General features: G+C 39.4%; 1 protein-coding gene across 15 annotated transcripts in view; it reads left to right on the top strand.

Annotated features, from left to right (window-relative positions):
• The window catches only part of SPAG17 (sperm associated antigen 17), a 117,275-nt gene that overhangs the window by 96,406 nt on the left and 5,699 nt on the right, over window positions 1-15,170 (top strand). For 7 of the 15 annotated variants that reach the window (XM_080576922.1, XM_080576919.1, XM_080576921.1 and 4 more), the window contains 10 exons: window positions 530-575; window positions 3,183-3,285; window positions 3,695-3,748; window positions 5,627-5,729; window positions 6,363-6,459; window positions 7,800-7,898; window positions 8,842-8,993; window positions 9,489-9,658; window positions 13,570-13,630; window positions 14,853-14,997. In XM_080576922.1, coding sequence (XP_080433048.1) covers window positions 530-575; window positions 3,183-3,285; window positions 3,695-3,748; window positions 5,627-5,729; window positions 6,363-6,459; window positions 7,800-7,898; window positions 8,842-8,993; window positions 9,489-9,658; window positions 13,570-13,630; window positions 14,853-14,997 — 1,030 coding nt within the window. Of the gene's footprint in view, window positions 1-529; window positions 576-3,182; window positions 3,286-3,694; window positions 3,749-5,626; window positions 5,750-6,360; window positions 6,460-7,799; window positions 7,899-8,841; window positions 8,994-9,488; window positions 9,659-13,569; window positions 13,631-14,852; window positions 15,007-15,170 lie in introns of those variants that run through there. The other 8 variants (XM_080576920.1, XM_080576917.1, XM_080576918.1 and 5 more) reach the window with 6 other exon arrangements.

Here is a 15,170-nt window from a genome sequence, read left to right as displayed (position 1 = left end):
GGTCATAAGAACTCTGGCTTCCAGTTAACTGTTTCGGGGCCAGCATGAAAATAAAGGAAATATCTTACTAAAAGTATCTCGCACAGCTCAAACACTTTACTGTCAACTTTACTGTCAACCAGCATCAAGAGAGGTCCTCATTAATGAAACCTGCGAATTCCTGAACACAATTCCTATTTGATTTCTTGTGTCCATGAGTTTTAAAACTGGTTCAAATCCTTTGCAGGAGGATTTGAGTTTGAATATGAACTGGCTTAATTGGTTTAATAAACAGCAACCACGTAAAATATGAAGCCACCTGTGAAGTGCATCATCAAGAAAGAAAAAAGTATCTGTTTAGACCAGGGAAATTGTACCTCGTTTCCTTTTGTCCCAGCTGTTGTTTTCTAACACACTGAAATACCTTCATTCCTGTAGTCACATTCTCAGGTAACAGAATATCACTTGTTTGGATTAGAAATCATTTGAAGAGGATGCTATCGTGAGATCTGTTTCTCGCCTAGTCACAGTTATTCGTTCTTCATTGCAGTCCTTCCCTATCTGGGAGAAGTCATCTGAAGATATCAGTGCCAGAGGTAATAAAAATTGAATATCTATCTTTTAAAATGATTGAATACCATAGTAAATATTAAAGTACAGTAGTAGTATTTTGAAAGAAGTAACACAAAAGTGAATTAATCTGTATGCTACGTACATGCTTCCATCTCTTTCATTTTGAGCATGATTTGCTCAGGGGTTGGAACTAGATGATCTTTAAGGTCCCTTCCAACCCAAACCATTCTATGATTATATGATATTCACAGGTGGTTAGAGCTTGTTAGCATCAATGATTCAGTACCTCTAAAAAAACACTTCCTGTGTTTAGGCATGTGTATTTGTCATTTTGATCCACATTTCCATGTGTGTACAGTTTTCTCAGGTATAAGAACTATGACACAGCTCTACTTGGTTAATTTTATATTAATATTTCAGATAGGTTTTTCAAAGCAACTGGGTAAGTCCTGGCTGTTCATTACATTTGAAAATCATGTCTCAAACAGTCATCTCTCGGTTCTATTAGCCTTGTCTGAGGGAAAAGAAGGGCCAATGTACTAGAATCATAGAATATCCAGAGTTAGAAGGGGGCCACAAGGATTATTAAGTTGAATTCCTGACTCCACAATGGACTACCTAAAAATTAAACATGACTGAGAGCGTTGACCAAACACTTCTTGAACTCCAGTAGGCTCGCTGCCGTGACCACTGCCCTAAGGAGCCTGTTCTAGTACCATCATGTCAGTGAAGAACCTTTTCCTAATAGTGATTGGATACTTTCCTAATATCCAGTCCTTGGCGCAGTGTCATGCCATTCCCTCTGGTCCTGGTACTGTCACCAGAGAGCAGAAGCTGTAGACTGCCATGAGGTCTCCCCTCAGTCTGCTCTGCTCTGGGCTGAACAAACCAACTGATTTCAGCCACTCCTCATACATCTTCCCCTCTAGACCTTTCACCATGTTCGTTGACCTCCTTTGGACACTCTCTTATAGCTTTATATCATTCTTATACTGTGGCACCAAAACTGCCCTAAGTACTCAAGATGAGGCCACACCAGCACAGCGTACAGCGGGACAGTCCCTTCCCTCAGTTGGCTATCAACGCTGTGCTTGATGCACATCAGCGTACAGTTGGCTCTTTTGGCTGCCAGGGCATACTGTTGACTCATGCAACTTGCTGTCAACCAGAACCCCCGCATCCCTTTCCATAGGGCTGCTCTCCAGCCTTTCATCCCCATGTCTGTATGTATATTCAGAGATGCTCCATCTCAAGTGCAGAATCTGACACTTGCTCTTGTTTAACTTCATATGGTTGGTATTAGTTTTCCTTTGTGAATTTCTACTAAGTTTTCATAATAGACTTGTTAGCATTTATTAATGTTCTAAATAGATACAAAAAAAATATTTCTTTCCTTTAAAACTCCATGGACCTTTTCAGTAGAAAAATCCATAGTATTCAATCCCATAGTGATGCTAGTCTTCAAAATGTTATTTTTCTGCCCCTCGTGCCTTGCTAAGAGTATTTCTGTTTGTTAAAAAATACCAAAGCACAATATGCAATGTAAATGGAAACTGCTGCAAAGGCTTGCTACAGTTTTCTGATTTTGAAAGTATAATTAAAATGTGCTTGTAGTATAATATTATTAACAAGGAAGACAGAGTGAAAGAGAAGCTCTTTAAAAGAGGCAAAAATAGAAAGAAAAAAATAAAAGGAAAATACAAGTTATTTTATTGTGAAAAAGGTGATCAATTTTTTTTTTTGAAATTTGCTATTACTTAATTCCTAAAACACTAACAGATGTTGTCATGATCAAATAGGATCATATCTCTCAAATACTCATATATCCTAAGTTTTGCCACAAAAATTTTGTTTGAACCAAGAAAATTTCTTTGAATTCACAGTCTAGGTGCAAAGCATGAAGTAAGCAGCACATTTTATAGAAGATGTAAGTGGACAGGGAAATTCCTTATTAAAGCCCCGAAACTTTTCTGAGTCAAATATGGAAAGTTTGGCTTTTCTGCATTGTACATGTTGAAGCAGTAGTTCCTTCCATGAGAATGTTGATTGTGACTGTGAAGGCAGCCAAAATTAAGTACAATGTTAGAGTGCTGAAAGTAATAAAGGTACCTGAAAGCCCAAATTATTTTTTTCACCTGGAGACAGAGACCTGGAATGTTGGTCCCCACTCAAACTGACTGAATGCCAGCAACTTTTCCTATTCACAGGTATTTGATTTGTGTCTTGAAAGAACATAAATATATTTCAGAAAATACAGTGTGGAGGTTTGAGCTTAATATGCTTCTGGTTTTTTCTACATTGTACTGAATTTTGCCTCTTATTCCACAATAATAAAGAATCTGTAGTTGGCCTTTCTCATAAAATTGCTTCTTGACGATAAAAGACAGAATAATCCAGGCTTCTCTTCAACTGGCTCTACAGTATTATCCCACCAATAAATCTTTAATTTGATTAAAAGTACAGGGATGTAATTAATAAGGACAAATTTTATCTTCACAGCTTTTAAACCATAGCTTTTCATCAAATGTTAGAAAGATGCATTAAAAATATATCCTTCTACGTTTGTTATTCATAACAGTTACAAATGCTTAGGATAACACTTACATTCAATAATATTCTTTACTCTGCAGCTCACATAACTGAGCTGTATGAACGTGCAGTTGCTTCCCAATGCCAGCATCACACAGAGAAGACAGTCGCTAAGCAAACAGAGGAGCAGGAGCAGAGTTTCAGGTAGGACAGACCAGTGAGAACTCATGTAAATAACACGAAGGATGGAACCAAGCTGACTGTCATTAAGAACCAGGAACTAGATCTCTAGATACATAACACAATAGCTTTTCCTATGATTATTTTGTCCCTCTGTGCCTCTCTTTCCTTATCTGAAAAATGCTTGAAAGTTTGTCGGAAAAGGATTTTGTGGGTTATCTTGGTTGAATAATACAATAAAAATTAGGATTTGTGCGAAAAATTTTGCTGCAAACTATACAAATTCAAGTCATGAGTCTCTAGTTAAAATTAATATAACATACTTCATAAAGAGCATTTCTTTCCAGGGTTATCTTGTAAATGTGTTTGTGCTTATAAAACATTATGCTAGTTTTCTCATTTTCACTTCTTTTTTTCCTTCCTGATCATTCAGCACAAAGGGACAAACACCAGTGTCCAAATGGCAGAGCAAACTACAAGAGTACAGGTAATAGTATTAGTAGGACAGAAAGTTAATTGTTTTAAGAGCCACCTTAAGTCTACATTTGGAAAGATTGTTATTGTTTTCACCATTATTCCACATGAAAAACACAGCAATGTTTTTACACATTCATTCACAACGAACTTAAAATATTTTGACAGCTATTTAGGCCATTCACTGTTTCTCAGATTATACCGAATAACCTGAAATGGTGATGAACTAGTATTATGATCAGACACTTGGTTTTTCTTTCTTGATTTTGTAAGAGGTTAAATAGCAATTGAAAACAGTGTTCTTCCCTATTACTTCTTAATTACTTTCTAACTGACTTGCATGAGATATAAATCTTTTATATATATAATTCAAAATTTATACTTTAATATAACATTTTCCACTATTTTGCATACAATTTAAAGAATAAATATATACATATCTGCATAGCCAGCACCGAGGATTATCATGTGCAGTTCTGGCTCTAAAGTCAGCGTCAAAACTCTCAATAAGATTAAAAGGGTGAGGATTTCTGCAAGTTGTTGAAACAATAGTATAGAATCATAGAATATCCCGAGTTGGAAGGGACCCATGAGGATCATCAAGTCCAACTCCTGGCACTGCACAGGTCTGCCCAAAAGTTTAGACCATGTGACTAAGTGCACAGTCCAATCGCTTCTTAAATTCAGACAGGCTTGGTGCAGTGACTACTTCACTGGGGAGCCTGTTCCGGTGTGCGACCACCCTCTCGGTGAAGAACCTCTTCCTGATGTCCAGCCTAAACTTCCCCTGCCTCAGCTTCACACCGTTCCCATGGGTCCTATCACTGGTGATTACAGAGAATAGGTCACCTGCCCCTCCACTCCCCCTCGCGAGGAAGTTGTAGACCGCGATGAGGTCCCCCCTCAGCCTCCTCTTCTCCAGGCTGAACAGGCCCAGTGACCTCAGCCGCTCCTCATATGTCTTCCCCTCTAGGCCCTTCACCATCTTTGTCGCCCTCCTCTGGACACTCTCCAACAGTTTAATGTCCTTGTACTGTGGTGCCCAGAACTGCACACAGTGCTCGAGGTGAGGCCGCACCAGCGCAGAGTAGAGTGGGACAATCACTTCCCTCGACCGACTAGCAATGCCATGCTTGATGCATCCCAGGATACGGTTGGCCCTCCTGGCTGCCAGGGCACACTGCTGGCTCATATTCAACTTGCTGTCAACCACAGAGAGCAGCCCCACAGAGAGGGATCTGGGGGTTGTTGTGGTTGTCCCAGGAAGTGATTGTCCCGCTCTACTAGTAGTGTAAAACAGTTTTACACTACTAATAGTGTAAAACTGGACTAACTCAAGCTGAAAACATAAGTGGTCTTTATTCAGGTGAGTTTTACCTTCAGAAGTCTGGACAGCTTTTTCTGAGTATCCACAGAGCCATCAAGTTTTTCTGTCATAAAATAAGGAAATTGGATTAATTTTGTTTTATAAATTTTGGCAATCACAATGCATCTGAAACACCAATCCTCAGGTTTAAATATTTGTTGGAAGGTTCAGAAAGCACTATATTGGCAGTCTCGGACATGTTCCACAAGGTTTAGAGAACTGGAGCATGTTTTGAGGGGGAGCTCTTTGGAGCAGCAAACCCACAGTCCATATGCATTTTGATCAGTCCCTCCATAAATCAGTATCTGCAGAGGAGTTTGTGTCTGCATGCCAGGCCAGCCTCTTCTCAGTTTCTACTGAGAAAACTGCAAGAATATTGTTCAACGTGATTAACCAGAGAACAAAATGCCACTTGCAACTCTTCTATTTCTCAGTGTTTCGGACATAATACTGAAAAACAGGGTGAACTCAGTTATAATGCTTTTTTCTTTCTTTTCCTTACTAACAATGGCAAAAATTTCTTAGGAAAGAACTTGATGAAGAAAAGGAAACCTTAATGGCAATAAGAAACAAAATAATTCCTCCATATTTTGAATCAGAATGGGGCAAGGCATTTCTCTCAAAAAAGGTAATGAAGCTGTAAACCAGGTATGTTTATGTGAGGCCAGGTAGTGTCAGTCATCATCCCACAAATACAGTTATGGTTTTACATCTCAGCCTCAAATTATCTCAAGACACTGTTACAGAGGACAATTGTTGCAGAATTAATACCGGAAATTATATGCCCTTGTCAAAGGAAACATATCTTGGAGATGGCATATATATGTAGTGAGGCCAAACCATGTAGATTCCTTATTTAATGTCTGGGGACAGTCTGATTCAAAACAGATGCTGAACCTTGGGTCTTTTCATTCACCCCTTGACAACCTCTCTCTGTTAACTGGAAAGGAAAGTAAGAGTAAACCAACCCATGTTAACTGGAGGTGGCCTTGGGAACTTTCCTGTTATATTCTCACCTGATCAATGCTTTCAGTATAAAGTATCCTCAAAAATGCACTTTGAAATTTGTGCTATACTTATAAGTTCTCTTTTGACTACTTTGGTTCTCCTTATTTATTTCCATTGCATCCTCTTTTTTTTTTTTGGGGGGGGGGGAGGAGGAGGAGAGGGGAAGGATGCTATTTGTTGTTGTTATTGTTTTGTTTTGTTTTTTAGTGTTTCTGGTTAGAATACCTAAGCTCCTTTTCTTCCTTTTCTCTAGTTTCCTGATGTGGAAGCACTGTCAAATGAACTTCCTCCAGTTCCAAAAATAGAAAGTGAAAATCTACTTTTAGAGACAATCAAAAACCCTAGGAGAGGTAATTTGAGCTCTACTGTCTGGTAACATTTTAATATCTTCTTTATTGTATTATTCAGTTGTCTCATTTCATACTGCAGTTAAATTTAAGAATAAATTATCTACCCATATGTATTCTGGCATTTTGATACATTAAGTGCTTGGACCACAATAACCATATCTATTCTAATACATGAAACACACACAGCAGCATTCCCTGACACTGAGATACACCAGTATGGACAAGGCTGTGTCTGTGCTAGTAAATTCAGTCTCCTCAAGAAAGGTGATCTTTTCCTTAGCCAAAACTCATTTACCCAACAATATTTCTGGGGAGACTGCTCAATGGCACAGTCAATATCATTCCAATGTTTAGCAATTTAACCGTATAGATTACCATGTTTAAATATCTGGGAATGTTCCTGTTTAATCCACTGATATCAATGCAGTCTATGAGACTTCTATGTTTCATGTGTTAAAGGAGCATTTACAGACATCACTGAATATGAAAGCACCATAGGCTTTGGATGCAAAGCTGAAGAATTGTGCTATGAATGTGGGAGTTGATGGATGCAAAGAAATCCATCAACTGGATGCTCAGGATGCTCAAGAAAATCTTAAGTGAAATAAACAATAATCAGAAGTGGATGAGTGGATGATGGGGAGGCCACGCTTGGACAAAGACTAGTATGAGTGTAGGAAAAAGCTGAGAGATGGTACAAATTGTGAAATGAAAGGGGAAGAGGGGAAGCTTGGGGACTGGAGCAGAAAGGATGTGCAATAGGAAACATGTAAGGTAAGTATAGTTTGGAAAATATGGGGGAAAGCACTTGAAGCTGGACAAAGCAGTGATTGAGGGTAAGCAGCATAAGAGTGGACCATCATGAGGTATAAGCTTTACAGCACTGAGAGAAATACTTCAACTCTGTTTGAACGGCAGCTCTAGCAAGTACTAAGATGATGTAGTGAGATAAAAAGTTGTACATAACAAAGAATCATATTAGGAAAGCAGTCCTCCATGGAGTTTTGTCAGACCCCTGCTAGTTCCCATATTTTCTCCTTTTGCAGTTACCAGAAGGCCTGTGCTGGATTGTTCATTAGACCTTCCTGACTTATTTCTCAGTTATCCAGAGAACAACAAATAAAGAATCATAGGATACACATATTTAAATGATCCTTGTTGCCTTGTGGAGCAAAACGTTACATACAGGATTTTCATAGCATCTCATGGTCATGTAAACAGTTTTCAAAGATTGTCTAAATTAAGGTGCCAAATACGTTGGTATTTTTTTCATGTGTTTATTAAAATGTTGATGATTGTGAAAAACACTTATCACAGTATCCCACTATTTTTCCCTTTAGCATCTGAATGTCTCAACAGCACAAGTGATTCTTCACCATCTCCAGGTCTTCTGCCAAAGACTCATTCAAAGCAAAGTAAAGGTTCCAGCAGTGCAACAGGTAAGGTTGCCTTCCAGAGTGTTGTTTGGAGCAGGTTAATTTCTATCTTTTTATAACTTCTGACAAAAATATGTACAGTAGAAATTTAAATACAGCTATTTCTGTTCAGTATTCTGAAAATACATCTGAACACATGACTGGCAGAAAGGGAGAACGCTTTAAAAATAATGGGAGAAATTCCCTCCCTTACCCTAGCAGACTGCTATAATAATATGGGCATGATGGAGGTGGCAGAACTTCAGAAACAAGCAAGCTATAATTCCTCCTCTAAAACATTTCCATTGGCCATTGCTGTGTTCAGTCTGTCCTTATTATACAGTGGAGCACAGTTCAAAGATGACAAGGTAGGGGCTTGGTAGATGATGTCGTAGACCATCTTAGCCCCAGAATCAGAACCGTACAGGTAATGCACAAATGAATTGTTGCATTCAAGATAATAAATCCTGCTAAGAGACAGGGATTACTAGCTAGTTATGCATACAGACTTGTACTGCTTTGGGACCTAGACTAGAATTTGTTGCTACGTGGACATACAGATTTGGCTTGACCAACCTGGGTGATCATTGTGCAGTCTAGGCTTGCCTTTGGAATAGTAATGTCCTTAAATTTGATTTTAGTGCTTGGGGTTTTTGTACCTCCTCTTTTGTCTTTAATCACTTCCATAGGTGTTTATACCTTCACTGCATGTTTCCACTGTGATGTTTCCAATGAGTGTTTTACTAATTATAGTATATCTTTGCCTATTATTAAATTTTAATTACTTGCTAGCATTTTTTTTAAAAGTACTTGTTGACCTCTTAAATATTAATGAAGCCAATTCTGCTGTCCTTGTGCTAATCAAATGCTTTCATAGAAAATTAAAGTTTTATCTGAACAAGAACTTTGGGATTGGGCAGAATTTGGTGCTTAGTTTTTTGTGATTTTGGAAATCTTTTCTTTCCAGATCTAAGCAAGGCTGCACAGTCACAAGAGATGCCATTTCAACTTAAAGTTCAGAGTCTGCTGGTGAATGCTGCAGGACAGCCAAGAAAAGAGAAAGTGAGATTACCATTGTCACTTCAGGGAAGAAAACCAAACTCCATACCACACAAAAAGGTAAAATAGCGTCTTTTTTGTTAATACTAATATTCTCTCAGTCATCTCTTTTGCATAAAATCTTCATTATGGAGCAATACTGGACAATGTTTTGAATCTGTCTACTGAAACAATAGAGCTTGCAGTTTATACATAAATTTACTAGCAATTCTAAAAGTAGCTTTCCTCTCAACTACTAGGGACTAACTCATGCCAAAAGCATAGTTCTGTACATAGGCACCCCCATGAAAGCACAGGTTGCCAAAAGAGTACACTCAGTTCCCCTGAGATATCTCAATAGCTTCTTAGTATGTCTGAAAACGCAAACCACTATAAATTTGCAGACAATATTAGAAGTACTTAGCTTTGCTTCTTCAGTTAGGGTGACTTTTTGTAATTCTTCAGAATGAGTGGGCAGAGGTTAAATGTAGGTTAATTTAGGTGTAGTAACTCTGAACCTAGGATGCTGGCCACCAACTTTCTCTGTTGTCTAATATTTTAATTCTGTTTACAAAGATAGAAGATCCTGTTGCAGGAAAGGTCAACATATCTTCTCTTGCAACAACAAAATGGCATCATTGTGGCTTCCATCTCATTCCACCTAGAGTGACATTTGGAGTACTAAAGGAAGGCTGCACCTATGCAACCACTGTGATTCTGAAGAATGTTGGCATAAACTTTTCAAGGTTTGTTCTAATTCTTAGTAACTTGTTTTTTAACTGTCATAATTTGCACTGCTTGTTAATTGTCAACCTTTTCATATGAGTAATATGAAATAACATATGTTATTTTTATATTTAGAATCATTTGATAATGGCTGACTGGGTTGAGGCAAGATAATATTAGAAATACTTCAGCATTATTTGCATATTATTGTTACTAGGAAGGTGCAAATCAGATGATATACTGGTTCTTACTGAAGTTCTGAGGTTCGGGGACCAAACTCTTTTGTGGTAGCCGGTATTATGTTTGGCTTTGCTAGAGTTGCTGCTGAATGCTGCCTATCTGCCAATCTAAATGGTCTGATTTGTATTCAGGCAGCCATGTCTTGAGCTGCATTGAGAACCAGATTCAGCAGTGACAGATTCAGAGGATAAAGATGATATAAAACCTTTATTTGTGCATGTTTCCTTCACTCAGTATCACCCCTATCAGTGAGTGAGAGAAGATAGTACTGCATTATGCTCCAGCATGGTGAGGATAAATCCATTTTTAGGTCTGCAGTCCAGCAGTGTAGTCAGCACTGCCTGACAAAGTACAGGAAGTTACCAGATTTACCCACCTGCAGTTTAGAAAATATACAAATACAGTAAGAAAATGCTTATGACTGCTTTCTTCTGTGCTAGAATGCCCCTTTGGGGTGACTGCACATATGTTCAATTCAATCACTCTTGCATAAGCACTGTTCCAGAGTTTTTACTTGATCAGCATTCAGGCAAGCGTGCTTATGACCCCTGTCCTCCCAGCTGCCATACATGTGACAGAAAAGAGGGTCAAACATGTTCCTCCCACTCAGTTCTCTCCACTGCACTTGTCTTAGCTGTGTTTTACACACCTTGCTTTTCAGCTTAAGGGAGAGCCTGCAATAATTGTCTTTGCGTTCTACAGTTTTTGAGCTTCCACCTAGGATTTGTAGCTTCAGTATAGCTTCAATTGAATGGGTAGACTCCCACTGGCTGTTTTCAAGAATTGCAGGATTTAGTAAGATTTTTCATTTCAGGTGGCCGCAAATCCCCAAAGCTAAAACCCAAGAATATTTCATTTATAAATTCCTCCATTCTGAGATAGCTGTTCTTGCCAAAGTATGCCAATGTCACTTTCTTACTCCCACCTATCCTCAATTACACCCTGCAACTGGAAGTATTCCGTTTATATTCTTTGTCAGGGAGTGTAATAATGGGACAAAGGGTAATGGCTTTAATCTAAAAGAGGGTAGATTTAGATTAGATATAAGGAAGAAATTCTTTACTCAGAGGGTAATGAGGGACTGGAACAGGTTGCCCAGGGAAGCTGTGGATGCTCCATCCCTGGAAGCATTCAAGGCCATGTTGGGTGGGGCTTGGAGCAACCTGGCCTAGTGGAAGGTGTTCCTGCCCATGGCATGGGAGTTGGAACCAGGTGATCTTCAAAGTCATTTCCAACCCAAACAATTCTATGACTCAGCAGTTAAATGAAGGCTGCTGCTATTTATGGTTGAGCCAGAGGATCTTGGAGGTCTTTTCCAACGTTGATGATTCTATGATTCAGGCATATCTCAGCCATTTGTCCTAATGGACAGTTATAGACTGTTCTCTCTGAATCATGGAGTAAACCAGACTTGGACCATTCCTGTTGTAGGGACCTTTTTTGTACTAGACCAACAGATCACAGGAGAGGGAGGCTAACTGAAGGCACGGAAATAAACTTCCTACTGTCATGTTAGCCTGGGTCATTCAAAACGTGATTTGTCTTTTTAGCACTGATGCTATAGCTTTCAATTCAACATCAGCACTGATTAAGGAAAGTAAAAAGGAAAGAATTAAATAGCCTTAGTCTTGAGTGTGCAAGTGTCACATCCCTGATGGCTGTACCTTCTTGTATGTTTCTTTGGAAACATGAGAAAGCACCTGCCAAACATTCCCTTTCTACATGCAGTCTGATGTCTTCATTTCAGGTGGCCGCAAATCCCCAAAGCTAAAACCCAAGAATATTTCATTTATAAATTCCTCCATTCTGAGATAGCTGTTCTTGCCAAAGTATGCCAATGTCACTTTCTTACTCCCACCTATCCTCAATTACACCCTGCAACTGGAAGTATTCCGTTTATATTCTTTGTCAGGGAGTGTAATAATGGGACAAAGGGTAATGGCTTTAATCTAAAAGAGGGTAGATTTAGATTAGATATAAGGAAGAAATTCTTTACTCAGAGGGTAATGAGGGACTGGAACAGGTTGCCCAGGGAAGCTGTGGATGCTCCATCCCTGGAAGCATCCACAAAGACAATCAAGACAACTGTAACAGTGACGTTATCTTAGCAGTCACAGTACCCCTTTACTATGGTACCACAGTGCCAGAATAATATAAACATACAGCATTTACCTCTGACATTTGTTCTTCCTCTTTGAGTAGCAAACTATCATCAAAACAGAAACTCAAAGGAAATACACCCAGCTGGAATCATCATGGTCTGTTGTCAACTAAGTCAGTCAACTAAGCACTTCAGAAACCTGTTCAAGACCAACTGAGAGACTCTTGTACAACTCCTTCCATCAGAATGGAGGAGTCTAAAATAAAATAAACCAAATTACATGTGGTATCAAAGGGACATTTCTTCTTTCATGCACATTTCAGCATCATGGTGCATGCCAATGATAAATCAGTAGGTCATACATCAACAGCCTGCGGCTCAAGATGTGCATGTTATATTCTTTAGATTCATGCCAGAACACTATATGGAGACAGTCATGGAAAATACCACCCTCATTCTGATAAATCCAGCTTAACCTTTAAGTCTTTTACTAGCTGCTTTGAGAAGTGAACTAAGTGAGTAGGTGCTGCATGACAGCAGTACACACTGATGGGTTAGCAGTTCTGGCCCATGCCCACCACGTGCTGAAGCATTTTCCAGGACAGAGTCCATAGTTTACATGTCTTCCAAACTGTCTATACTGTTGCCTGAACTAGTTAGAATGTCCTGACAAAGATCAAGTCCAGTTTCTCTTAACAGCCAGCACTCTAGGAATTCTGACAGCCAGTTTATAATTCTGTCAGAGCTTTCCCTAAAAAGAAGACATGTACTGAGTATGCCTCTTCTACTACCTTTCCTTTTATCACCTACTTCTGTAAGAACTAGTAACTATTGTTCAGGTGGAAATGAAAATCACAGGGTAAAGTAAAAAAAAGTAGAGGTCATATCTGCTCTAAGATCTTTAGAGATCTGAACAGTGTCTCTTTTTTTTGTTTGTTTTGTTTTTACAAGCCAAAGCCACAATAGAACATAACTATCTGCATAGTATTGATTAAGCAAAGGGACAGGGGGAATGTCCCATCACAATGATCTGGAGCAAGGGAAGTTGCACACGCGTGGCAAAAGGACTGCACAGATATGAAACGATTAATGAGAAATGAAATGAAACTACTGCCTTAATGGATACCATGAAATTAAAGAGGCTCATTTACGTGAAATTTATACCAGGATCGTGCTTTGCAATATAATCATATCAAACCACATCAAACGAAGATCAGTAAGGACTTCTGGGTGTGCAACACACAGGTGTTTGTGAAAAAGATGTAAGTTCAGCTTCCTGTGTGTATGCAGGCTTAGGCTGCAGATGTTTCACATCCTGTTTTAAGGACAAGGCAGAGTGGTGAGCTCTTTGGAGACTTACTTTGGCCCATTAAACTGCTGCTTTGGTTTTTTGGTAGAAACCTGAGCCTTGGCTAAAAGCCCAGGAATATTGCTGTAGCCAAAGTTGTACATTGTGATGGGAAGGATGATCTAAAAAATTCTGCTGTCATTTACACAAACACAGGAAAAGCAGATGGCCTGCTTCCCAGCTGTGCACTCTGCTTGCTTGAAACAGATTCTAGCAAACTGATTCTCTTCCTATTCTGACAGGTTTCGGGTGAAGCAACCACCTCCGCACACTGGATTGAGCGTGATGTACACACCAGGACCTGTAGGTTACACAAAGATCTTTTGTTTTATGCTAGACTCACATGGCCCTCAGGCCATCTAGAGATCCTCCTATACCAGCTGTCTGGGAATAGAGAGGGCAGTTATTTTATTATAGTTATACATGCAGTTATATATTCAAATAACTTTAAAAATATTTGAAGTGATGCTACCTTCTGCTGTCTCTCTGTTGCCTCCTACCAAGTGCCCTATTTTGGCCTGAGACTCCAAGTCTCAAATCCTGCCCCAGAATGCAGAGGGATAAACATGCTAATTTCAGTGGAAAGCAGCAGGTCAAGCACTGAGGTTAGAGAGGGATTTTTTGATACAGACTGGATACTCTGCCTCTACCTCCAAGGTTTTCCATGGCTTAGGGTATTTGTTATAGCTGCTCCACCTTATGCCTGGTCTTTTATCTGTTCTCCTGTTACCTGCAGGAGTTGAATCTAGTGAACTGTTGCCTTAGCCATTTCGCCTCTTGCTTGCAACTATCCTCCACCTTAACTCTTTTATCTAGCAAAGCACCACAGCACGTGAAGTTGTCCCATTAAGTAAAAAGCTTTCTTACTTTCTGTTTTACTTTAGTCTCTCTCTTCCCCTGCATGTTATATGTGAACAAATCTTGTTCAGATACTTGGGCCAGTATCCACACAGCACCCAGGTAAATACGCGTCAATATCCTTGCCCATGCTTTTAAAGGCATGGAATAAAGAAGCAAAACCTTGTGCAAGGAGTCAGTGCCAGAATGCAAGTTAAATTTTCTAGTCCAGAAGCCCAGCCACAAACCGACACTTAAAAGGGCTAAAAGAATTTCCATTCTCTTTTCCTCTCCACACGTCCATTCATTTGTCATCTCCCCTTTCTCCCTGATATCTATGTTCTTTTTCATTCTTTCTCAGCTGCCCTCAATTCCCCTTTTCCCTCTGGAACATAAAAGAAAATTTAAGGGGAAAAAATTGCAAAGAGGTGAAAAGAACACCTGACTATTTCCTTTCAATCTGCAATGTGAAGAACCACTGTTTTGTACAGACCTTTTTAGTGAAACAGGTACTCAGTAACTGGCAAGCACATGCATTTGTGCTGGGCACAACTGAAGATGATTCAAAGACACAGAAGTCTTTGATTTCATCAGAAAACACAGAACATGAACCAACCGTAAGCATTGCTGGAGGGGGCTATGAATGAAACATGCACCTTACCTGTGAGCAATCCTCTGTCTCTCCTAGGTGGCAGCAGGATTGCAGGTTGAACTGGAGATAGAAATATTCGCCATGGTAATTGCAGGGGAAGGTACTGACGGTCGTGAAGAAATTTCCCATGATATTGAAATATTAACAGAAACAGAGACCATTCTCCTGCCTGTGAGAGCAAATATCCTTTGTTGTCTTACTTCTCACCCTCCACATGCACAACTAGAATCAACCTTGAGGACTGTCCACCTGTCAGGAACTTTAAGCATCATTTCCAGTGCAAGCTGTAGTGTCCTTTTTGGAAACACCAGATGGGTGTTTTCCAAGGCAAAATAAATGAAGAATTTAGGATTC

The sequence above is a fragment of the Anser brachyrhynchus genome (assembly GCF_964034855.1).
Source record: "Anser brachyrhynchus genome assembly, chromosome: 1".
Classification (NCBI taxonomy): domain Eukaryota; kingdom Metazoa; phylum Chordata; class Aves; order Anseriformes; family Anatidae; genus Anser; species Anser brachyrhynchus.
Note: the sequence above shows the minus strand (reverse complement) of the source record. Positions and strands in the feature narration are given on the sequence as shown.